General features: G+C 41.8%; 1 protein-coding gene across 1 annotated transcript in view; it reads right to left on the bottom strand.

Annotated features, from left to right (window-relative positions):
• Positions 1-25,768, bottom strand: part of LOC114036863 (P2X purinoceptor 7-like) — a 41,373-nt gene that overhangs the window by 4,066 nt on the left and 11,539 nt on the right. Inside the window, exons 4-12 of the mRNA XM_027853588.1 lie at positions 20,040-20,112; positions 16,971-17,067; positions 15,446-15,526; positions 15,199-15,328; positions 13,152-13,288; positions 8,290-8,380; positions 5,383-5,448; positions 4,512-4,661; positions 1,835-1,936 (exon numbers count right to left, since the gene is read on the bottom strand). Of these exons, the coding sequence (XP_027709389.1) occupies positions 1,835-1,936; positions 4,512-4,661; positions 5,383-5,448; positions 8,290-8,380; positions 13,152-13,288; positions 15,199-15,328; positions 15,446-15,526; positions 16,971-17,067; positions 20,040-20,112 (927 nt within the window). The remainder of the gene's footprint in view (positions 1-1,834; positions 1,937-4,511; positions 4,662-5,382; positions 5,449-8,289; positions 8,381-13,151; positions 13,289-15,198; positions 15,329-15,445; positions 15,527-16,970; positions 17,068-20,039; positions 20,113-25,768) is intronic.

Below are 25,768 nucleotides of genomic sequence, written 5' to 3' on the forward strand. Positions count from 1 at the left end.
AAAGAAAGAAAGAAAGAAAGAAAGAAAGAAAGAAAGAAAGAAAGAAAACAATGGGATATAAACCAGGGAGATGGCAGAATAGATAGAGTGCCAGGCCTAGACTCATCTCCCTGAATTCAAATCCCACCTCAGACACTACTAGCTGTGTGACATTAAACATGTCGCTGAACCCTGTTTACCTCAGTTTCCTCATCTGTAAAATGAGCTGAAGAAGGAAATAACCAACTACTCCAGTATCTCTGCCAAGAAAACCCCAAATGGGGTCATGGAGAGTCCGACAGAACCAGAACACGAGATTAGGTTATCTGATTCCTAATTGGAGAAAAGAGTAGGGGCTTTCAGAGTCAGGAGAGAGGGAGAGAGGAAACAGGTGCAATTCCCTGAAATCAGAAAAAGAGATGCCCCACTCTCCTCCAAATATCTGTATTTAATCAAAGGAATAAGTATGATTAATAAGTATGGGACCAGTTTTCAGATAAGAAGTATGAGTTGCTTGAAATGTGTAATTGTGAGAAAACTCCTCTCATCAATCTTTGGATCTGACTGGGTTTCTGGTCAGCATAACCTCCGTCCTTAGTTAAGGATTCTAGGCAGCAGGGAGAGGTGGTCCAGCTTCCCAGCCCCGCAAGGCTAGGTTCAAACAATGCATTAAAGTTTTCTCACAATTCCCATAATTGAATAACTTTTCTTGCAAGACAGAAGTTGGACTAGATCTGTAACTGAATAGAAGGAGAACTAAACAGTTCCAGATTTGCGTCACAAGATGGAGTCCTTGTGGTTCAGTCAATTGCACAATTCTCTCATGTGGTCACCATCTGGACACAGTTGGGCAACTGTGAAATCAGTCTAAGGAAGATGTGTCAAAGGGTGTGGTACTATGGAGGAGAAGTGGGAGAGAATAGATGTGGGGGTTGCTGGGGAGGTAGAATCAACAACATTGGGCAACTAGAAGCAGTGAGAGGAGAGGGAGGGAAGAATTAAAACTGACTGAGGGGCAGCTTGATGGTGCTGTGGATAGAGCACCAGCCCTGCAGTCAGGAGGACCTGAGTTCAAATCCGGTCTCAGACTTACTAACTGTGTGACCCCAGGCAGGTCACTTAATTGCCTCACCAAAAAAAGTAAATAAATAAAACTGAGGTTTCAACCTTGATTTGGAGAAGGATGATGGTACAATCATTCCTAGAAAAAGCGAAGTGAGAAGGAAGGGCAGGGTTAGGGAAGAAGGAGGTGCATGCGTTCCACATGCATATTAATTTCTCTTGTAATTAATTTCTCCTAAGCATCATAGGCTTAGAGCAGGAAGAGACCTTGGAGGCCAAACAGTCCAACGGCCTCGTTTTACAGATGAGGAAACTGAGGCACGGAGAGGTTTAGTTCCTAGCCCAGTCTCTCACAGCTAGTCAATATCTAATGTTGGACTTCCTAATTCCAAGTTTAAGGCCCTATCTAATATGCCACAGGAAGAAATCTATCAAGAAGTCAAGATGGACCCATTCAGCGAAGACCAACTCAACCGAAAATGGTTCATGTCCTAGGAATAGAGACAATCCATTTTTGAGAAGCAAGACTCTTCCCCACAAAGCACACAGCCATACTTCCATTCATCTAACTCTATCCTAGACTACTTATAGCTTTATTTTTTGATGGAGGGAAAAGTAATTGCTAATATTTCCAAGGTTTGCAAAGCACTTTACATGTATGGGGTGTCCCAAAAGTCTTAGTTCATGTTTAAGGTTTTAAAAAGCTTAAAACTTCTGCAATGACCTGTCTTTGTTTGTCTCATTCAAACCAATAAGCCAATCCCTAAGCATAAATATAAATGGCTTAACTTACTGGAACCTCTTCACCTTCCATTTCTTGCAGACTTTTCCCCAACAACTGCTGGTCCACCATTCGAATGTAGGGTTCATCCACAAAGGACACATACTTTAAAGTCTAGGGGGAAAGAAAAGGAAAGATAAAATGATTTCCTCACAATGATGACCACGTAGTTGTTAAGGGCTATTAAGGGGTCCCTTTTTGAGTGGCCTTATTTTCTAGAAACACTGGCCCCAGTGTATGGAGGAAACCCTGAATGTGTCAAGGACAGCCCCCCCCCCCGCCCCCAGCTGACATAATTTGTTGTTTGCATCCCAAACTGGACTCCCTGTGTGTCCCTGGGAGTCAAGACAGGCGCCAGTCAGTCTGTGCTAGGCTGAGAAACCGCTTGTGCAGTTGGGACCCTGCAGATAAGCGGACCCTCCTCCTCTCTTCATAGTCTAGGGGTTCTCAAGGGAAAAGAACTCGGCTTTTTTTTTTTTTTTTTTTTGGCTAGGCAATGGGGTTAAGTGACTTGCCCAGGGTCACACAGATAGTAAATGTTATATGTCTGAGGCCACATTTGAACTCAGATCCTCCTGACTCCGGGCGCTTTATCCACTGTGCCACTTAGCTGTCCCGAGAATTTGGCTTTTGCCAGTCACTTTGCTCCTCCCCTTTGAGATGGGTTTTGTCCTTTTCCCACCTTTACTGTACCTTTTCCCCTCTAGTGCCATGCCCCTTTAGACGGAGCTTCCTGGTGTCCTGCTGTCATAAATATGGAAACCTCTGTATGGATTGTGAACGATTTGGGTTCCACATGCATATTAATTTCTCTTATAATAAACCTGGTTTTCATGTAAGTCTCATGAGGTTGTGATTGCCTGTTTGACATAGTATATCAACATTACTTAAGGGAAGAAAGGAAGGAAAGAAGGAAGGAGGGAGGGAGAGAGGAGTGAAGGAAGGAAGGCAGGAAGGAAAGGAGGGAGGGGAAGGAAGGAAGCATTTATTAAGCGTCTACTAAGTGCCAGGCAGTGTGCTAAATAATTTTACAAATAATATCTCATTATTGAAGGGAGGAGTATTATTTATATCTTAACTTGGCAAAGGGTCCAGCACATAATAAGCCCTTGATAAATGATTGATTGATTATCTGTCCATATCCTGGGGCCCACTAGAAATTAATTATTTCTGTCAATTCCACTTCAACCATGAGCCAGAAATGCATATCAGACATCTTCTTAGTCTCAGAAATCATCCCCTGGACCACACTTTTGGAAGGTCTTGTGCTTATGACCTAAATTAGCTTTATTCTCAAGCATCCCTTAAAAACTTCTGAAATCATTTGTATTTTCTCAGCTATCAGTAATTTCTAATGTGACTAGTTCCAGAAGACTTGCATATAGCAAAATAAAATATTAGAAAGCAAATATAATATAATAAAATGAAGAGCAACAAAGTCCTATTTTTCCTCCAGAGCAACGAGGCCCTGTCCTGCCCCCATATATACTGAGCCCTTTCCCCCATATGCTGAGCAGACAACTACTTCCCCCATATGCTGAATAGACAACCTTACCCCTCCACAGCCCACCCACGACTTTGTGGTGTAGGGACTCTCAGCTCACCCTATCACCAGCGACATTGTGGTCAAGGGATTTTCCCAAGACCATGAAAGCACAATGAGACTCCTTACTGCCCGATAGTAACTTCTGTGATGTCAAAGCCCTCATTAACATCTCATGAATATGATAATGAAGGGACTCTCGAGAGTGAAAGTATAGCTATTTGATAGCCACCCAGAAGACCCAGTAAAGCGCAGGCACAAGTCTTTTTTTGCTTGCATAGCAACGAAGATTACATCATTGCAAATTTCTATAAGTCACTCCCCCTTCAGCTCCAATATAAGCAGTCCCCATTGCCCTTCCAGCCAACCAGCCAGCCTCCTGACACTGCTTGGTTCCGTTAGCTTTTACGACAATAAAGCTTTGAGAAATAAGTCTTGCTCTTAGGTAATTTTTACCCTTCGATCTCACTCTCCCACTGCATTACTATAATAATAACAATATTACCATATTACAAAATAAGTTAGCAAACCTAAGCAATTCATCTTATTTTACGTCATAAGCTAGTGGGGGATTTTTTGCATTGAAGATGAATTTCTTCTTACAGTTTTTAAAATTCTGTACAATAGTCAACAAATTGTGCATGGAACAGTGTTGTCAGGGAAAAGACAGATATATTGAAAAAACAAAGGAATGCTCTGTCTGTGCTGTTCTAAAGTGCCAGTTATGTGGCTATGAAGAAGGGGGATAATGAAACTCAAAGCTGAAGTCTTGAATAGTAATTCTTTGGGCACTCATCCGTAACTAGGGTTCAATGTGATTGATTCTCGGCCAGCCGGCCCTTGACCAAATGAAATAATCAGTGAAGTTTGTTGTCTCTGCTCCTTAATTCCCCACTTTATTGTGGGGAGGGGGTTTCTTTTAAAGCCTTGGCAAACTCCTAAGAGAAAGTTGGCTATGCTTAAAGGAATAGTCTCCTGGCAACAGAGTGCAGTTTAATGGCCCACATAGGGTTGGAACTTGTGACTTTGGCACCATTAGCATGGTACCTAATCACTGACTTGATTTTTTTTTTTACTGAGTTGACCAATGTCGAACATTATGTTGACATTTGCATAGTTAAGGGAAATATGGTATCCATCCCTTACCGGTTTGGGCTCCTCAATGGTCTCACACTTCTTCCTGTAGTAGTACTCATTGACCCCACAGGGCTCACAGACCGGACAGCAGCGATAAACACGAGATCGGCAACAGGTACTTGAGTACGTATCAATGAGAAAATCGATGAACACTGTGGCCTAGGGAAAATGTAACGAGGTTTGAGCTCTTCTTTCACCAAATAGTCTTTGAATGTCTGGAAAATCAATTTGGCATAGCAGAGAGAGTGCTGTCTTTGGAATCAGGAAGACCTAGTTTTAAGTCCTCCCTCCAGTTCTTACTAGCTATAAGTTCTCAGTGCCCCACACAGCCCTCTACAACTATAGTCTTTTTTTTGTAAATAATATTTTTTTAAAATTAAAGGTGAAGAGAGTTTTCAACGTTCATTTTTATATAATTTCGAGTTCCAAATTTTTCTCCCTCCCTCTTCTCCCTCCTCCCTAAGACAGCGAGCAATCTGAATCATGTTAAACATTTCCACATTAGTCATGTTGTGAAAGAAAAAACAGAATAAAAGGGAAAAACCACCAGAAAAAGTGAAAATAGTGTGCTTTGATCTGCATTCGGACTCTAAAGTTCTTTCTCTGGATGTGGACAGCATTTTCTGTCATGAGTCTTTTAGAACTGTCTTGGATTATTGTATTGCCGAGAAAAGCGAAGAAGTCATTCATAGTTGATCATTGCACAATGTTGCTGTTACTGTCTACAACCATAATCTTAGCAAATTTAAGAGAAGTTGCTAATCTCCATTGGCGAAGGGAGTTTGCTCACCCCAATTCCCTAAACTGATGAAATCACATAGCCAAACAAAACAAATCAAAGCATTAAAAAAAAAAAGACTTATAGAAATGAGATACTCACCAAACCGAAATAGGAGAGAGTTGATCCAATGTACACGACCACTTGGATAAAGTCAAATTTTCCTCCCTTAAACAAAATGGGACATGTTAACTTAAAATTCAGAATGGAAGCAGTCACACTCTGACATCGTAACTGCCATTGATGGATGGCAGAATGAAGATACCTGTTATGTGACAGAATTAAGGCATCATGATTTGAAAGATCCATCTGAAACGCTCATAACATGGGCACAATAACATGGGAGTCACGCTTCCTTCAATTAAAAGCTTATCCACTGTTTGACTTCCATAAGCTCTGTTCCTGTGATCCAGCTTGGGAATGGCCCCGGGCATGTCCTGAGCATACCTGAATCCTCCAGAAATGGAGCTGAGGGCCATTCCAGAACGATTGCTTTGCAGTTAGAAGGTGGAACTTCCAAGGTGCTTCCTTTGGGTCTAATAGCAAATGTCAGGAAGCGTGTGTCTGGACAAATTCCTGCTCATGTTTTTGGGGTTCCTAAAATCATAGAAGCATAGATCTAAAGTGGGAGTTCTCTACCTGAGGGCCAGGGACAGAATTTGGAAGGCCATGAACTTGGAATTTTTATTATTTTGATGCCTGTATTTTTATCAATATTCTTTATTTTAAAAAAATTTTTAAACACTTTTATTTAAAGTTTTAAGTTCCAGATTCTATCCCTCCATCCCTCCCTGTATCCATTCCCACTTCCCTGAGGCAGTAAACAATCAAATAGAGGTTATACATTTGTGGACGTTTATATTTCAATATTATTGTTATCCTTTGTAATTTTAAGTACTTTATTTTATGTTTGTTGTTGTTGTTCAGTCATTTTTCAGCCATGTCTGACTCTTTGTGACCCCATTTGGGGTTTTCTTGACAAAGATACTGGAGTGGTTTGCCATTTCCTTTTCCAGCTCATTTTACAGATGAGGATACTGAGGTAAACAGTGTTAAGTGACATGCCCAGGGTCATACAGCTAGTAAGTGTCTGAGGCCAGATTTGGACTCACAAAGATTAGTCTTCCTGACTCCAGGCCAGGCACTTTATCCACCTTGCCACCTAGTTGTCCTCAATGTGTTTAGAAATAGGAGTCTGAGGAGTCCCTAGGCTAGACCCTAGGGGTCCAGTACCCAAAAAAGATTAAAGACCCCTGAGAAAGGGCCATTTCTCTTGATTTTTGGTGGTTCATTTGCACCCTACTGACTAGACACATTTAACTGTCTGGTTCTGCGCATCAGCCTTGAGTCTTAATGTCTTTGGTTAGTCAATCAATAAACATTCAAGCTAGTCAGTACACATTCAGCTCTACAACAGTAGTAAATTATATTAGTGAGCATTTCTATACTGATTTAAGGTTTGTCAAGTATTTTACATAGCTTATATAATTTGATTCTCACAGTAACCCTTGAAAGTGGGAGCCATCATTACTCTCATTTTACAGTTAGTAAGAGTCTGAGACAGGATTCAAACTCAGGTTTTCCTGTAGTTCAGTGTTGTATCTACTATGCCACCTAGTATTTGGACTGTCTGCCTCATAGGAGTGTTTTAAGTATTAACTATAACTATTATTAATGATGGTATAATATAATGTAATATAAAATAACAATGTATAATAATGTTATATATAATAATATGACTATTTATTAGCCATAATAAATAATTTATAATTATGTTGTTATTATTATCATCATTAATAGTTCATGAGAGGCAGCAGGGGGAGGGTGGGTAGTGGATGAAGAACTGGTCTAATAGTTAGGAAGACCTGGTTTCAAGTGTCCCCTCTGATACATACTGACTGTGTGAACCTGGGCAAGTCACTTAACTTTTCAATTCTTTAAGACTACCAGTTGGGGCAGCTAAGTGGCACAGTGGACAGAGCATTGTCCCTGGAGTCAGGAGGACCTGAGTTCAAATTTGGCCTCAGACACTTGACACTTACTAGCTGTGTGACCCTGGGCAAGTCACTTGATCCTATTGCCTAACAAAAACAAAACAAAACAAAACAAAAAAGAAAATGGGAGTTATTGATGGTGTTTTTAGCCAAAAAAAAAAAAGACTACTAGTTACAGAGGCAGCTAGGTAGCACAGTGGATAGAGCTCTGACTTTGGAGTCAGGAGGACCTGTGTTCAAATCTGACCTCAGACACTTGACACTTACTAGCTGTTTGACCCTGGGCAAGTCACTTAACCCCGATTGCCTCACTATAAAAAAAAGAAAAGAAAAAGAAAGAAAAAAGACTACAAGTGCTGACTTGCATTAGTAAAGGGAGTTTTATCACCCTGGAGTTCCCCAACCATGGGTCTCAGTTCACTTGTTTTCAGTCATGTCTGACTCTTCATAAACTCATTTGGGGTTTTCTTGGCAGAGATACTGGAGTAGTTGGCCATTTCCTTCTCCAGCCCATTTTACAGATGAAGAAACTGAGGCCAGCAGGGTTGAGTGACTAGTAAGTGTCTGAAGACAGATTTGAACTCATGAAGATGAGTCTTCCTGATTCTAAGCCCAATGTTCTGTGCACTGTGGCGCCACCTAGCTGCCCCAAGCATAGGTCTACAATCCTCATCTATTGTGTACCAAGCATTGAGGATGCAAAGAGAAAGTAAGTGCCCTTGCTTTCAAGGAGCTCACATTTTCATTAAATTGTTGGCAAATAGGAATGCCTTAAGTGTAAATAAACAATAATTCTCATCAGCTGAATTCTCTTCATTTGAATGCTAAAATTTTCTCACCCTCCCTGCTTTCAGTTGACCTGCTCATAGACAGGGCATTTCTTCCTCCTTGATCATTTTTCTACCTTCGAAATACAAGGCAACCACTGTGGCCCGGAGGAATAGAGACACTTCATTCCTCTGAGCAGTTCCAGGGATAACTGGGCACGGGGGATGGATGGAGGAGAGATGCTTACTGTGCCGAAGACCAGAATGTCAAACCGGATTCCGAAAGCTTTGATCAGATTTCGTTTTTCTGTATTTCCTTCCATATAATATCTGGCAAATCTACAAGAGAGAAAGAATATACAGTTAGCAAAATGTGAAAAATTTATTGATAAGGGAGGAAAAGTCTGTCCTGCTTTGTTACACATAGATTTCAAACGAGAAGTAGCTTCAGAAGCCATATAGCCCAATTCCTTCATTTTACAGATGGATAAACTGAGGCCCAGAGAGGTTAAATGACACAATGATAGGGTCATAGATTTATAGCTGTGACCTTCAAGATCATCTAGTCCAAATCCTTCATTTTAAAGATGGGGAAACTGAGGCCTGGAGAGGTTAAGGTCACATAGGTAATAAGTGACAGTCCATTTTCTGGTTCAGTTGTGACTCATTCAATCTCAGGCATCCATGATTTTGTGGGTATTTATGTGTGTGGGCACTCCTTCCATCCATCCCAAAATCGCAGCCCTTCTTATAATTCTGATAGTCTTTTAGAGTCGCCAAAGGAGTCCCAAGATTCTCAGACCCCAAGCCAGCAAAAAGCAAGTCCTGGTGAGCATTGAAGGCTAAGGACTTTGGACACAGTAGTGGGGTATATGTAGGTCAGTTTCTGAGGATCATTGGTCACCAGCCTTGCAGCGGGGGAGCAACTTTCCAGCCACTAAAACTCTCTAATGCCTTCTGCCAAGGTGGGAGTGGGGGAGGGAGGGAGATCTGCCTTAGTGGTAGCTGGAGGCCAAGTGGACAGAGCCTGGAGTTAGGAAGATCTGAGTTCAAATCCAGACTCAGACACTTATTAGCTCTATGTGGTCCTGGGTGAATCATTTGACTTCTGCCTGACAAGTTCCTTCAACTCATAATAATAGACAAAAACAGGATCCTTTCTCATCCAGTTGTTTTCCTGGTTCTCGTCATCTCCAGAAATGTATCACTTGGGAAGATGAGGTCACTCCAAGGCTCAAAATCCTCAGCAACCCCTGCCCCTGAGGCTTCTCTGTCTCTCTTTGTGTGGAGAGGATGGACGGGAAAGGCGGCAGTGTGGGCACCTGGGAGCTCCCATCTGACCCTCCAGCATTTAAGGAGAGTGGCCAGGGAATCTTGATCATTTCCCACTCTTGGCTGCTTTCCTAGACTCCGTCATTTCCAGAAACTCATCATTCTGCAAGATGAAATCCACTCTGACACCCACACCTCCTCAGATCTTTTCCACCCTGGCTGCCCAACTCAGCAAACCTCCCCCTCTCTTTTCAAGGTCGCCAGCTCCTAGAGAAGAGGGACTGTCTTTCACCTTTCTTTGTACCCCTACTCCTTAGCACAGTGCTCAATGTATAGTAGGTGCTTAAAATGGATGAGTATGGGGGATCATAAGAAATATACCCTCTGCTGGTATACAGAAAGTATAGTTTGAGTCATCTGTGTATTTGTGTCAGGCTGTAGTAAAGTGCATCTCAGTTTAAAATTCATTTCCTTTCACTCAATAATCTGATCTATGCTCTCCAGCCCAGGAACTTGTTTTCATGGCCATGCAAGAAACTTGTTTTCCTTTGGTCCACCAGATTTCTACCCTCTAAGTGGATCAAGGCCTGGCTTTGCACATGTAATAGTTACTGTGTAGTCTGTAAAATTCTGCTTTCAAAGGCCAGACCGTAAACATTTCTGTCTCTCCTCATCTCTCTCTCCTTTCAATTTCCTTCTCTCCCCTCCATCTTCCCCTCAATCTCTCCCCTCTCCTTTCTTCCTTTCCTCCCCACCTTCTCCTTCTCCAACTCTCTTTCTCTCTCTCCCCTTTCTCTTTCCCCCTGCCTTTTCTTATCCTTCTCTGTCTCTCCATCTTTCTCTATTTCCAACTTTCCCCCTCTGTCTCCTCTCCCTTCCTCCTCTCCATTTCTCTCCATTTCCTCTCTTTCCCTTTCTTCTTCTTCTTCTTCTTCTTCTTCTTCTTCTTCTTCTTCTTCTTCTTCTTCTTCTTCTTCTTCTTCTTCTTCTTCTTCTTCTTCTTCTTCTTCTTCTCTTCATCCTCTCATTCCCTCTCACTGTCTCTCTCCATCTCCTCTCTCACTCCTTCCACCTCTGAACATATCATCTCTCTTCCTCTCTCCACTCTTCTTTCTCTACCTCCTCTTTCCCCATCTGTCTCTATCTCCTCTCTCTCCATCTCTCTCCATCTTTACATTCCCCACATATAGCCCGTTCTCCCTCCAATGAGAGGAGAAAAGCCACATGAAATTTAAAGGAACTTTGCCATGAGCATTTCAATAAAGTTAAACTTCCATAATAGTAAGAATCCCTTCCTATTTTATGTAGTTTGTATGTCCATATTGGCATGAGATCCAAAGACAACTGAGGTAGGCCAGATCTGGGTCCCTGATGAGCGAATGTACATAAGCACAGCACCCACTTCCCACCAGGGACCACCTACTTTTCCCCACTCAGCCTCAGAGATGGCAGCCATGGAGAGAAGAGCTAGGTGGCCAGGTAGTGGGAGTTCCTGAACCCTATCTCTCTGAGTCCTTGGAATACCAAGATCCAGCACTTTAGAGAAAGAATACTTGAGGGGAAAGAGGGAAGAATTTGGAGTCAAGGCAAAGTATCACAAGGGAGTCATAACCCAAGAATCTGGACTAAGGGATCATAAGGTACATGGCCCTCTAGATATATCTTTCCCCTCTTTCTTTCTCCTCCTCCTCTTCTTACCTTACCACTTACCTTCTTTATTCTCTCTCTCTCTCTCTCTCTCTCTCTCTCTCTCTCTCTCTCTCTCTCTCTCTCTCTCTCTCTCCCCCTGTCTCTCTCCTCTCTTCTCCCTTGCCACTTACCTTCTTTCTTCTCTCCCTATCTCTCCCTCCTTACATCTTCATCTTCTTCTTCTGCCTCTCTCTGTCTCCCTACCCCCTGGGGATTTGAAGGAAATCTTTTAAACTGTATTTTTCTTCCTAAAAATAGCTTTTTAAAAACTTAACTGGCTGAAAGATTAGAAAGAAGTCTGATGGCTGAAGGTAGGCTGCATTCATTTCAACTAATAAAGCAGACAGAATTTAACAGCATTTTATAGTTTTTAAATTAATGGTTTCAGTTGTAAATATGTTAGGATGCAGAACTGAATGTAAACCTAGTTTGGTAATTCAGCACATTCAAGCAAAAGATAGAGACCACCAGTTTTAACTTACTCTCTTACTGACATACAAGCAGCTAGAGGTACAGCAAGGGACTGAACCATAATGTGGAGGAGCAGACCAAGACCCTCCCCCATTACCTTTCTTTTTTTTTTTGGCTAGGCAATGAGGTTAAGTGACTTGCCCAGGGTCACACAGCTAGTAAGTGTTATGTCTCTGAGGCTGGATTTGAACTCAGGTCCTCCTGATTCCAGGGCCGGTGCTCTATCTACTGTGCCACTTAGCTGCCCCTCCCCCATTACCTTTTGAGAAAAATCGAGGAAGACTGTGTGTCTCAAGTGTATGGCATAACCTGTAGAGTCCACCTGTAAGGAGATAGCCAGCAAAATGTAACTCCCTGATGACAGGTAGGAGTTCATGCTTGCCTTTGTATTCCCTGTGTCTACCACAGTGCTAGGCACATAGTACTTAACACATACTTGTTCGATTGAATTGATTTGGATTGATTAATGGTATAATCTGGCTTTTCTTAACTTGTAACATTATTTTAAGAAGAACTTATGGGGAAACCTTTCAGATGCCCCCATTTTCTCTTTCTACAGAGCTTTCCTCCATTGTCTAGTCATAATCTAACAATTTATTCTAAGTAAAAAGCAGTGGAATACCTGTCTCTGTTTTCCAGAGAACTCAACATCACCCTGGGAGCTAATGTTCTCAGGCTTAGCTTGGGGACTCAAAGGGTATTTACTAACATCTAACTGACAGATTGCTCCTTATGGTTTCCCAGTCTAGCTTCTGCTGACAGGCAATGTCTAATCATGTTCACTTTTCCTGTGATGATCAAAAACTATTCAGCCAGAAGATGCAGCATTAAACACACACACACACACACACACACACACTCTTCTGCCTCCCTCCATCCCCTGCCAGTTCACTAACTGTCAAAAAGTTTACTAAAACTTCCTCCTTATTTTGTTGTTTTGAATTACAGAGTTTAGTGGAAGGGATCTTAGAGATAATCTAGTGACTCACTCATTTAGCAAACATTTATTAAATGTTATTACTCCTGGCATGTAATTTATATAGGGAGGTACCCAGGTAGGGCTGCTAGGTGGCGCCATAGTGCAGAGAATGCTGGACCTGGAGTAAGGAAGACTGCTCTTCCTGAGTTCAAATCCGGCTTCAGACACGTACTAGCTGTGTGACCCTGGGCAAGTCACTGTACCCCGTTTGCCTCAGTTTCCTCAAAAGTAAAACGATCTGGAGAAGGAAATGGCAAACCACTTCAGTATCATTGCCAAGAAAACCCCAAATGGAGTCATAGAGTCAGACAGGACTGAAACAACTAAACAACAATAAAAGGTACATAGATAGATAGATTAATAGATAGATAGATAGACAGAAAGATAATTTATTAATTATTTACTATGAGGGGCAGCTAGGTGGCGCAGTGGATAGAGCACCGGCCCTGAAGTCAGGAGGACCTGAGTTCAAATTCAGCCTTAGACCAAACACTTGACACTTACTAGCTGTGTGGCCCTAGACAAGTCACTTAACCCCAATTGCCTTTAAAAAAAAGGCAAAAAAAAGAATTATTTTCTATGAGCCAAGCACCATGACAAGTACTGGGGATAAATTTAGCATGTTGGTGTACCAGGAAATACCGACAAAACCTAGGAAAGTCGACCACCTGTTATTACTGACTTCTTGTAGGGCTTTACCTGAAGTTATTGCCGGGATACAAGGACTCGATGGTGGTTCTGTCATCAAGACGACGGAAACTATACTTTGGACGGCAGGAATGGAACCACCGGTCTAAGTTGCAGTCCCAGTAGATCTCAATGCCCATAATTCCACCCTGGAAACATGAAACATGAGATGATGTGAACTACTTCAGGGCAAAGGCTTACTTCACTGTCATCAATACCAGACCGCAGCTTCAGCTAAGCTGGTCTACACTCTCCCACAATGGCCTCAAGATCTCCGCTCTCTTCTTGTTGCGTCCTCCATCTCGCTCTCCAACTAGCTGAATTCCAGCCGTCCTTTCAGACTCGATCCAAAGTTACAGGAAACCCCTCCCTCAAGAAACACAGTCCAAAGTGACCCTCCCCCACAATTGGCATTTACTATCCACTCTACTCGTTTAATATTATCCATTGCTGTCTAATATCATTAGTGCCCCTTCTTATTTGTGTATTTCCCATGTCTTCAACTCAATTCTAAGACCCTTGAGGGCAGAGAGTGTATTTTATTCTGTACTCTCTGTGCTCCTCATAGCACAGTCGGCATTCAATACAACTAGATGAACGCTCATCGGGAATGTTATAATGGGGATTCTTTTTGAGGTAGGGAATGGATTAGGTGATCGCTGAGGTTCCTTCTAACTCTGAGATTCTATGTCTCTAACCCCATTTGGGGTTTTCTTGGTAAAGATACTGGAGTGGTTTGCCATTTCCTTTTCCAGCTCATTTTCCAGAAAAGGAAACTGAGGCAAACATGGCAAAGTGACATGCCCGGGGTCACACAGCTAGTAAGTGTCTGAGGACAAATTTGAACTCGGGTCTTCCTGACTCTAGGCCCAGTGCTCTATCCACTGCACCATCTAGCTGCAAAGAGTACAGCTGAACCAAAAGGAAGACACCACCCCCACAAATCAATCAACAAGTATTTATCAAGCACCTATATGTGACAAACATCTGTTCTAAGTGCTGGGGATATAAGACCAAAAGTCAAATAGTCTGTGCCACCAAAGAACTGATGTTCTAATGTATCTTAATTGTGGAGAAACTACCATTTTCTAAATCCCTTAATTTGTATATTACAAGGACAAGATAATGTTCATTCTTAAGAATGGATGGATGGATGGATGGATGGATGAAAAGTATTACTTTTAAGAGTTTATTATGTGCCATATCCTTCATGAAGTCTGATTGCCCCAATTGCCAGTGTCCTCCCTCCTGAACTACCTTGTTTTTAACTATTTTGTGTTTGTATATCTATTCACTTAATATTTATACCATATATTTTTACATACTTGTCTTGCCCATTAGAATGGAACCTCCTTGTGAGTTGAGATTATTTCATTCTTTGTACTTATATCCCTAATTCCTAGTATAGTGTCTGGTACATAATATGCATTTAATAAATACTTGTCCATCGATTAATAGCAGCCAAGCATGATGCTAGGAGCTAAGGATACCAGTACAAAAATTGAGGTAGTTCCTGTGCTCAAGAAGCTTACTCCCTAAAGACGAGACAACATATAGAGAAGGGTGATATACAATTCGATGTCCTCAATTCTCCTCCTAATCATTAGTTTCAGGAGGATTGCCCCCACCCCTATGTGGATAATTAAATTAGCTTTGCAAGCCTTAAAGCACTATATAAATGCTATTAATGATGATGATGATGTTATTGTTGTAACCTGGGCTTTGCACAAAGCATAGCACCATTATTCTCTCCACCAATGAAGAGTCTTAGGAAAATTTTCCAGGCTTGAAGCCTTGGCTAGATTCATTTTATTCATTAAACCTTTGCCTAATGACATGTGGAATAATTTGTGCTGTTTCCCATTATCTTGAAAGGAGGGAGCAGTAGTGACATGAGCTACTGAAGAGTAACCCATGACATGGCACCTTGTGGATATGTTTGGTCTTCATGGTGGTCTTCACCTTATACCACTTTAAACTCAAACTCTTTTAAGGCAAGAAATCACAGGCACAGGCACTCTTCTTTGCGCCCCCCCCCCCCCAAAAAGGCTTTGTTTACCTGCACGGCCACGTCAGAAAAATTTTCTCCTACTTCTTGGAAGATATCTCCTAGCCGGAAGATTGGACACTGCGGATTCCGAGTCTTATGAAATGTACAAGTAATATTGACTCCTGGTAAAATGTTTCTTCTGCAAAAAAAAAATGGAATTCTATTTTTAGAAGAAGAAAAACAAACCAATTTTCATTAAGAGGTTGTGTTCACCTTATTTATTTTTTGAGCTGAGTCAGGAACTTAGAGCACTTACGTGGTATAGTTGTGGCCTGGGAAATCAATGTTGTTCTTAATGAGCACAGTGAAGTTTTCAGCACTAATTAGAAGAGCTGGCCTGGGAGGAAGAAACAGAATGAGTGGTAATGACCATGGCCCAGCTCCAAATCTCAAAATCTTTGACAATATCCAGAAAGATTTATTTAAGCAATTCCTATCAGGAGGGCGCCATGATAAGCTGAGAGAAAAACGTTAATGAGATGGTCTCAGTCTAGTAAGGGGATCTGGCAAACACAGAAAGAACCATAATACAAAATAATCTTTTGGAAAATCAAAGAGAAGTGCAAACCAAGTGGTTTGTGAGATTCTAAGATAAGAAAGGTCATTATGGACTGGAGGTATGGGAGGATGGTGAAGGGCATAAGCTTTGAGAAGAGCTAGGTCTGCCAAGAAAATAGCTAGAATTGCTTCACAGGATCATGGGTTTAGAACTGGAAGGGACCTCAGAAGCCATCTAGTATAACACCTCCATTTTATAGATGAAAAAACTGAGGCACAGAGTAGAAGATAGAAAAAAATCTCCCTCTCCCTTCCCCCCCCAAGAGGGGAAAAATGATTCCTTTTCAGGGATAGAGTTCCAGCTCTATGGATATTTGCCCCCTAGACTCCTGCAGAACTGTAGAGCTCAGCCTTTTAAGGGACCACCAGGGATTGATATGACCAGTCTTCCTTGAGCCAAGACCAATCACTCCTTCGAATTCAAAAAAAGAAAACAACTTCGCACTTAGTGAAACAACACCATGTGTAGATAAATCTTTAATGTTGGTTTAACATCTCATTATCCGTCCCTAGCGTACTGTAATGATGTCCTGGGTTTCTTAGGTTGGAGGTTGAGAAGGGTCAGAAACCAACTCCCCTACTTCTGTCTTTCCAGATATTTTCTCCAGGATGCCTACCTAATGAAATCTTCCCTAAGCCCCACCACCACCGCCACCATTGTACAGACATGAATGGGTAACCTCCCTGTCTATTAGTTATCCTATACTCCTTTGACATGACTATCACTTGATAATTGAGTCTAGAGCCTTTGATCCACTTTCTCTGTGTGATGGAGGAGCACGGTGATCTCAGATACCGGAGATCTGATGATGGAGGAAATTGTAGGTCTAGTGCTTTCTCTATGACACCCCAATGACTCTATGCTTCCTGGGCTCCACCTTTTGTGTTACGCAGCTTCTGGATAGAGACTAGCTGTGTCTACATGTAAGTCTAGAGTACATGTTAGCTGCCTACCTGCTGCCACAGCTTGACTTGATCCCACAAAAATCAGGCATAGCCTTAGGTTCTGTTTTGTCACTGCAGGCACAGATTCAAGTCACTGGTTGATCCATTCATTCATTTATTTGTTCATTCAACAAACATTGATCAAATACCTACTATGCACGGAATAGAATCAGAGAATCCCTAGAGTTGGGAGGTGCGACCTACAACAACCTATATTTTACAATTCACCTTTGTTAAGATATTGGGGGAGGTAAGAATGGATAACACTTCTTACTTACCGAGGAGGATCTCTTTCTAGTTCTACGGGGCACCAGGCAGAGACCTCGCAGGTCTTTCGGGTTGCATTGTACTGCACACACTTTCCTGTCTGAATCCCTGTAGGAATCGTATATTCTTAGAGATGTAAAGGACCTCTTAGATATCACATAACCCAACTCCCCTTCCTCAAATCGAGGCCATTGAGAAAATCTTTTCTCTAGATTCCCCATTAAACCCAAACAGAAACTTACATCAACCAACCCAAGGAAGACCCAAGAAGTTCTTTTCCATGGAGCAGAATGGAAGCATCAAAAAAGATGAAAGTGTGTCTTGCTTTCCTCCTACCTGGCTGCCCAATCCTATTCTGTCTCCTTTGCTGGACCATCATCCACATCCCATGTGGATGCACTCATGGGTGTACTCAAGTGCTCTGTTCCAGGCCCTTCTCTCTATACTCTCTTTCATGATCTCAACTGTTCCCATGAGTTCAGTGACCAACTCTATGCAGATAACTCCAAAGCTATATACCCAGCCCTAGACTTCTTTCTGAGCTGTGATCCTGCATCACTAAATGCCTATTGGGCATTTCCACCTGGGGGTTCCATAGGCATATAAAACTCAACTTGTTCTAAACAGAACTCATTATCTACACACACACACACACACACACACACACACACATACACACGCACCCCCCTAAATGTGGCACTTTCCAAATTTCTTTTGGCACTACCATCCTTCCAGTCACATAGAAGAAGCATTTTACCAACAAGTATGAAGAGAACCACCATTGATCAACGACAAGAAAATTCAAGAAAGAAAGAGTACCTAGATAGAGAGATTAGTCAATAGTTTCAGTTGCTACAGAGAGATCATTGGATTGAGAACTGTAGTCATGATATCATTGGTGACCTTGGAGAGAGCAGCCTCAACTGAGTCTTGGATTTGGAAGCCAAATTACAAGGAGCTGGGGAGTGAGAGGTAAGAAAATGGAGGCAGTGAGTGTAGACAGCTTCTTCTAGGTGGTTAGCTGTGAAACAGGAGTATGTTGTAAGATGAAGGAATTACAAGGTGAAGTGTTCTTAAGGATGGTGAAGATTGGGGCATGATTCCAGGTATCAGAGAAGGAGCCAGGAGATAAGGAGAGATTGAAGATTAGGGAGAGGCAGCAGATGATTGTGAAGGCGATCTGCCATAGGAAATGTGATAGGTTCAAGGGCACAAGCAAAGAGGTTGGTGTGCGCAAGAAGGGTCACCTCTTTATCAGAGACTGAAACAGAGAAGAAGAATGGGGGTAGGATTGGGAGGTGATTCAAAGTGTGGACTTGGCAAGAAAGAGAGCTGACGTCAGGGAGACCAGTTAGGAGTCAATCGCCTATAGCCAGTTCTGACCACATCGCTACCTTGTTCAAAAAGGTCCAGTGACTCTCTGTTGCCTTTAGGAAAACATAAAAACTTCTCTTTCTGACATTTAAAGGTCTAACTCCAGCCTACTTCTCCAGGCTTATTATACATCCCTCCCCTTCATGTACTCTATGTTCCAACCAATTGTTTTACTTGCTACTTGGCACAGTGCCTGGCACATTGTAGGTGCTTAATAAATACTTACTAATTGATTGACATTGCGTTGCCTATCTCTGTCCCTTGGCATACACAATCCTACCACACCTGGAATACCTCCCATTTTTATAGTCCCTGACTTCTTTTCTTTCCTTCCTTCTTTCTTTTTTTGTTTTGGGCAAATGTGGAGCTTCTGCATTTTTAGTAACATTTTCCTCTCACATGGTTTACGTCCATTTATAATAAATGATAATAATTAATTCAAAGTGTAGACTTGGCAAGTGGATCAAAGAATTATTATAATTATAATAATTCCATAATTGAAACAACACAGACAAAAATACATCCGTACCAACTTAGTAAAGTCAAATTATTAAACAAGAGCCACCTTTTATCCTCGAACCCCCAGCTGCTAATAATAGCTCCCCCACTCCCTTTATCCTTACACAGGCACATGTTGTTTTCTTCAATAGAATTTAAGCTCCTTGAGGGCAGGGACTTAAAGAAAGGAGCTTACCTTCATGGTGTCTGCTTTCACAATAATTGAAGAATTAAACAAATTCTTATTAATTGATCATTCATTTGAGCTTCTTCTAAAGAAAGCTCCCTGAGGGCAGGCAGTGTTTGGGAGCATTTTCTAGCTTATCATACATTGCCCACATCAGTTAGGATGCTCACTCTGTTGATGTGAATGATGCACTACCAGGCTTTACCACAAGAGGGGGCAATGATGAAAGTGGACTTTAATACAGACTGGTTTCTGAGGAGTTATTGGCCTGATGGTGATAAGTGACAGAAGGAGGGAATTAAGCATTTGTTAAGCACCTACTAAGTGTTATACAAGTATTTTCTCATTTGATCCTTACAACAAGCTGGGAGGGACGTAAGTGCTATTAGCATCTCCATTTTATAGTTGAGGAAACTGAGGTTAAGTGACTTGCCCAGGGTCACACAGCTAGTATGCATCTGAGGCTGGGTTTGAACTGAGGGCTTCCTGCCTTCAGTCCCAGCACTCTATCTACTGCACCACCTAAGGCAAGGCACCTTCCTGCCAGAGGCTCAGGTGTGGTGAGAACAGTATCCTAAGGCCCCTTCCTGTGCAGGTTAAGGTTAGTTTTCCCAATACTGACCTAAGGCTCAGTCCACTGACCAGAATACAAAAACCACCAGACCATAAGATGCTTCAGCTCCTCCCTAAGGCTCCTCCTAACCGTCGACCAGCAGGGTAAGTAACACCAGCATAGGACAGCTGTGCTCAGCTGAACCAAGGATCTATCCTCATGGAATATCTTTCCCCTGTCCTGAACGTCCTTCCTTGGCTACGCCTAAGCAAATCTTTTGTTAACTGCTCAATGTTCCATGAGCATCTCATTCTGTTCCAATATTTAACCTAAACTACCAGGAGCCTAGTTTGAATCGTGCCTCTCTTAAAACATTTATGTAATTAGGAAGAGGAGATAGAGTGTTGGCGTCTCACCCACGACTCAGCTTTCCATCACCCAGTCTTAGGAACTTGAAAGAACAGATACCTTTACTCAGTGGGTCCTTCCTCCCTTTTTGACACCCCCAGTCATTGGAACAGAGAGTCCTACGGGTGGGGTACTGCAGAGGAAAGGACAGGACAAAACAGAGTAAGCGACCATGCTGAATTTAGAAAGTCACAGTACTACCACCTAGCAGCTACATAACCTTGTTGGGGAGTGGGAAGGGAGCAGTCCTTTTATCTCTCAGTTTCCTCATCTGTTAAATGGGGATGATTTTACAGAATCTCAGAGATGAAAAAATGCTCAGAGGCTATCCGGGCCAACTTGTACCCAATTAGAAATCTTTCTTGCAACCTACCTGGTGAGCAGATGTTTTTTTTTTGTATCACCTGTCACACAGGGTTGTTGCATAAGGAAAGCAATTTATAAGTCTTAAAATGATAGGGATATAAGAGCTATTATTACTTTAAAAAAAAAAAGGGATGTCAGTCACCGCAGGACTTTATTTAGTGATAGCCAGAGAGAAACCATTCGCTAGGGAGGAGGAGGCCTGGTCTAAATATTCCACTGGCTTGAGGGCTGAATAAGGGAGAGTGGATCAAAGACTAAGCATCTCAATGGAAAGAATCAGCAGGGGATGCAGGTAGGACGTGAGCCAGCAGCCTTAGCTGGCCTGAGATAATGAGGTCGGACCTGAGCTTCGCCCAGCAGAATTTCGGGGGGAGACACGTCAGTGTTATTCAGTCACTTACTCATGTCCAACTCTTCGTGACCCCATTGGGGGTTTTTTGGGCAGAGATACTAGAGTGGTTTGCCATTTTGTTCTCTAGCTCATTTTATATGTGAGGAAACTGAGGCCAACAGGGTACAGTGACTTGCCCAAGATCACACAGCTAGGAAGTGTCTGAGGCCAGATTTGAACTCGGGTCCTCCTGACTCCAGGGTTGGCCCTCTATCCATCATGCCACTAAGCTGCCCCCAAGGGCAACCAGAAAGACAGGCAAATGAGTTATTTGTTCTTAATTCAAAGAGATTTCTGGGAAGGGCTTTTGGGGGTAGGATGAGTTCCTACCTGTGAAAATTAATGTTTTTTAGTTTTCCTCTTCATGCGTTGAGGGCCTAGCAATGACTTGCACATTTCCATATGCCCTACCTTAACACAAGTCTGTTAGACTGAAATAGATTGGAGTCTATACTTTGTGATTTTTCTGTAGAAAATGGAGGTCCTTTGGCATGATGGAAACAGCACTGGAATGTGAGTCAGAAGATCTGGGTTTGAATCCTAGCTCTGCCACGTGTCACTATCCACATTCTTGATCTGTAAAACGAGGAAGTCAGACAAGATGACTTTTAAAGCCCTTTTCAAGGGGCAGGTAGGTGGCACAGTGGATAGAGCTCTGGCCTTGGAGTTAGGAGGACCTGAGTTCAAATCTGGTCTCAGACACATAACACTTACTAGCTGTGTGACCCTGGGCAAGTCACTTAACCCCAATTGCCTCACCAAAAAGCAAAAAAAAAAACAAAAAAAACAAAAAAAATAAAGTCCTTTTCAGCTCAGAATCAACAAACCCAAGACCTGAGTTCAAATCCTGACTTTTGTCTTTGTGACCTTGGGTAAATCACATGAGTTTTCTAAGGTTTCTGTTTCCTCATCTATAAAGTACAGGGGATGGAATGTAAGCTTGCTGTGAGTAGGCATTTTTTCATTCTTTGTACTTCTATACCCAAAGCCTGGCACAACATGTTTATTAATTGGCTAGTTGATTGACCAAATGACCACTCGAGTTTCCTTCCAGGTGTCTTCATAATTACTAATCAGCATGCATCTAGGTTCCTCACCTCCATGGTCCACCAATGTGGGTTCAGGAAAAGCAAGCTTATTTCAACAGCAATATGAGCAAAGTTTAATGAGGAAAGTAAATTTACTCTATGGTGCATTGTAAAAAAAATTCTTTATTTTTTTAGTATTCATCTTGGATTTTTAAAAAATTAATTAATTTATTTTTAGTTTTCAACATTCACTTCCGTAAGATTTTGAGTTCCAAATTTTCTCCCCATCTCTCCCCTCCCCCCACCCCAAGACAGCATGCAATCTGATACAGGCTCTACATATACATTTATATTGAACCTATTTTCACATTAGTCATGTTGTAAAGAGGAATTAGAACCAATGGGAGAAACCACAAGAAAGAAGAAATAAAAAAAAGAGAGAGAGAGCAAATAATATGCTTTGATCTGCATTCAGACTCCATAGTTCTTTTTCTGGATGTGGACAGCATTTCCCATCATCAATCCTTTGGAGTTGTCTTGGATCCTTGAGTAACTAAGAAGAGATGAGTCTGTCAAAGTTAGTCAACATACATTGTGGCTGTTACTGTGTACAATGTTCTCCTGGTTCTGCTCACTTCACTCAACATCAGTTCATTCAAATCTTCCCAGGTTTTTCTGAAGTCTGCCTGCTCATCATTTCTTATAGCACAATAGTATTCCGTTACATTCATATATCACAACTTGTTCAGCCATTCCCCAACTGATTCTAAAAGAAGTTCTAAGAAGATGCCTCAACTCTAAAATTAATAACAAGAAATCATAGGATCAAAGATTTGGAGCTAGAAGGGACTTTGGAAATCCCATTTCACTGATGAGGAAAATTGGCTCCTGAGAGTTTAAATGATTTGCCTAAAATTACCTAGGGAAGTAAGTGGGACTATATTCCTTGCTCTTAACTCTGCACCACACATTTCTTTACTGTCTGCTATTTGGGACTATCTGACATATTTTTCCTCTTCCATTTTAATATGGAATTGAGAATTGGTTCAATGGGTTGTCCTGAAAGTCTTAGTGAAGTTTTAAAAACTTAGACTTTAGCTAATAAAGCTTGAAACTGCACTAAGACTTTTGGGACACCCTGCATATTGAGTGATTGTGTAGTTAAGGGGGAAGAGTAGCAACAACCTGGGTTCATGAGCTCATGGGATCCTAGATATAGAGCTGGAAGGGACCCAGAGGTCATTGAGTCCAACCCCCTTACTTTACAGATGAGGAAACAGAGGCCCAGAGGGAGTAAAGGGACTTGTCCAAGGTCATACAAACAGTAAGGGACAGAGATAGGTATCAAAAGTAGGTCCTTGGAAATGATGAGCAGGTGGATTTCCAAAAAAAAACCTGGAAAGACTTAAATGAAAAGATGCAAAGTGAAATGAGCAGAACCAGGAGAACATTGTATACAATAACAGCAACATTGTATGATGATCAACTGTGAATAACTCAGCTCTTCTCAGTAGCAAGATAATCCAAGACAATTCCAAAAGACTCTTGATAGAAAATGTAACCACCTCCAGAGAAAGAACTGATGATCGAAGCATACTATTTTCACTTTATTTTTTTTTATGTGTGTTTTTTCCCTTTTGGTCTGTTTCTTCTTTCACGACATGACTAATATGGAAATATGTTTTATACAATTGCACATATATAACCTATATCAAATTGTTTACCATTTTAGGAAGCGGGGAGGGGAGGGAGAAAATTTGAAACTCAAAATTTTGTAAAAATGAATGTTAAATATTTTCTTACATATAATTGGAAAAAAAAACATTAGAAAAAATAAATGGACAAAAAAACCCCAACAAAACTAGGTCCTTGAAATCTAAATCCCAATCCTGCCTCTAATTATTTGCGTAGTCTTGGACTTACAGCCTCTGAGCTTTAGTTCTCTCTTACATAAAATTGGGAAAATAATGCCTGTCTCAAATGGCTAGTAGGAGGTTCAAAGGAAATAATGTAGGGTCTGTAAAAGCCGTTTATAAAAGGATTTGTCTATATGAGGGACTACTACATTTCCCCCTGGTGATAAGAGATGGAGTGTGGGTCGCCATACCAACAGGAAATAAATACCAACTTGTGAAAAGTGCAATAGCTAGGAATAAGGACCAGTGGGGGATGCTTCACAGTCCTTGATGTTTCTGGACTTGGGGACGTGTTTCTCCAGGCTCTTTGGGGTCCAGCAATTATTCACTGTGCTTACCAGAAATATTCTCTTCTTTGATAGAATGACTCCTAAGCTTTTATTACTTAAACAGTGCATTGGCAAATCAATGCATATGGAGGAGGAATACACTTTTCTTGCCAAAAAGAGACTTGGAGTCTGAAAAGAGCCATGTGGCCTGGAAATCAGCTTGGCTTGCCTTCAAAGCTGGAAGAGTCTCTGCTGGGAATTGGGGGGAGGCAGGAAGTACTCAATGAAGTGGCTGCCCACTTCATCAGGAAGGTGGGGGCGTAAGACATGGAGAGAAGGAACAGCTAGCCAAGAGGAGTGCCCGCTGCTGAGGTAGGCGAGTCAAAGGTATGTCAGTTTGGCTTTGGGCTTGGAGAAAACGCATGCTCCATGCTGCGAATGGGTTAGGAAGCACAGGCCACATGACCAGGGTGAGCACCTGCATTCATATTCATGGTTGATAATCAATGGCATTTACAAGTGGCACAGTGGATAAAGTGCTGGATCAGGAGAAGACTCATCTTCCCAAGTTCAAATCTGGCCTCAGACATGTACTAGCTGTATGACCCTGGACAAGTCATTTCACCCTGTTTGCCTCAGTTTCTTCGTCTGTAAAATGAGCTGGAGAAGAAAATGGCAAACCACTCCAGGATCTCTGCCAAGAAAACCCCAAATGGGGTCAAGGAGAGTCAGACACAACTGAAAAATGACTCAACAACAACACATAGCGCTTTAAAGTTTGCAAATTACTTTATGTATATTATCTCAGTTGACCCTAGCAAATAGGCACTGATGCTGTTTGAGGAGAAACCAAGTCCTCCGCCCCCAGAAAATATCTTCCTCTGTTGCAGTCTTGAGATCATGTATTTGGAACCAGAAGAGGCCATCAAGTTCAACCCCCTTAATTTTACAGATAAGGAAAATGAGGCACAGAGAGGTTAAGCAACCTATCCACAGTCATACAGCTAGTATGATGTCTGAGACAGGGTTCAAACCTAGGTCTTCCTCATTCCAAATCCAGCATTCTATCCACCGGGCCACAAAGAGTTCTTTGGATTGAGGCATTATCTCCAGGAGACCACTGTTAAAATTCACTTACACTAAAATGCTCCAGATAGAGAACTGATGGTCTCAGAGTGCAGATTGAAGCCTATTTTTATTTTCTCTCTTTATTTTCCTTGCCTTTAAAAAACCATGGCTAATGTAGAAAGATATGTCTTGCACAACTTCACATATGTAATGAGTATCACATTTCTTGTCCTCAAAATAGACGGGGGAAGGGTTGGAGGGAGGGAGAAAACTGGAAACTGAAATTAAAATCCATTTTTTTTTAGATTCACTTACATTGCCAGTGATTGGAAGGGAATAGGGAGAGAGAACGTCAGTGTGGATTAGTAAGTATATCATATTAGAATCCTATATCAACTGTGTCCGACCTGTGGTACAGCATTCCGAGCTTATAACGGTCTGATCAGTCACAGTTGGACACACCATACCTTGACCCTGACATAGCGATGTCTTTCTGGTCCTCTTTGAGAACAAAGGACAACAACCGACCCCATTAGAATCCCGGAGGGTTAAAACTAGAACTGTTAACTTGTACAGCACAAAGCAGGGTTGACAATAATCACCTGTAACATCACTCAAAAAACTACGTGAAGGGGGCAGCTAGGTGGCGCAGTGGATAAAGCTCTGGCCTTGGAGTCAGGGGGACCTGAGTTCAAATTTGACCCCAGACACTTGACACTGACTAGCTGTGTGACCCTGGGCAAGTCACTTA

Source organism: Vombatus ursinus, unplaced genomic scaffold (genome assembly GCF_900497805.2).
Source record: "Vombatus ursinus unplaced genomic scaffold, bare-nosed wombat genome assembly UNPS02009994.1, whole genome shotgun sequence".
Classification (NCBI taxonomy): Eukaryota; Metazoa; Chordata; class Mammalia; order Diprotodontia; family Vombatidae; genus Vombatus; species Vombatus ursinus.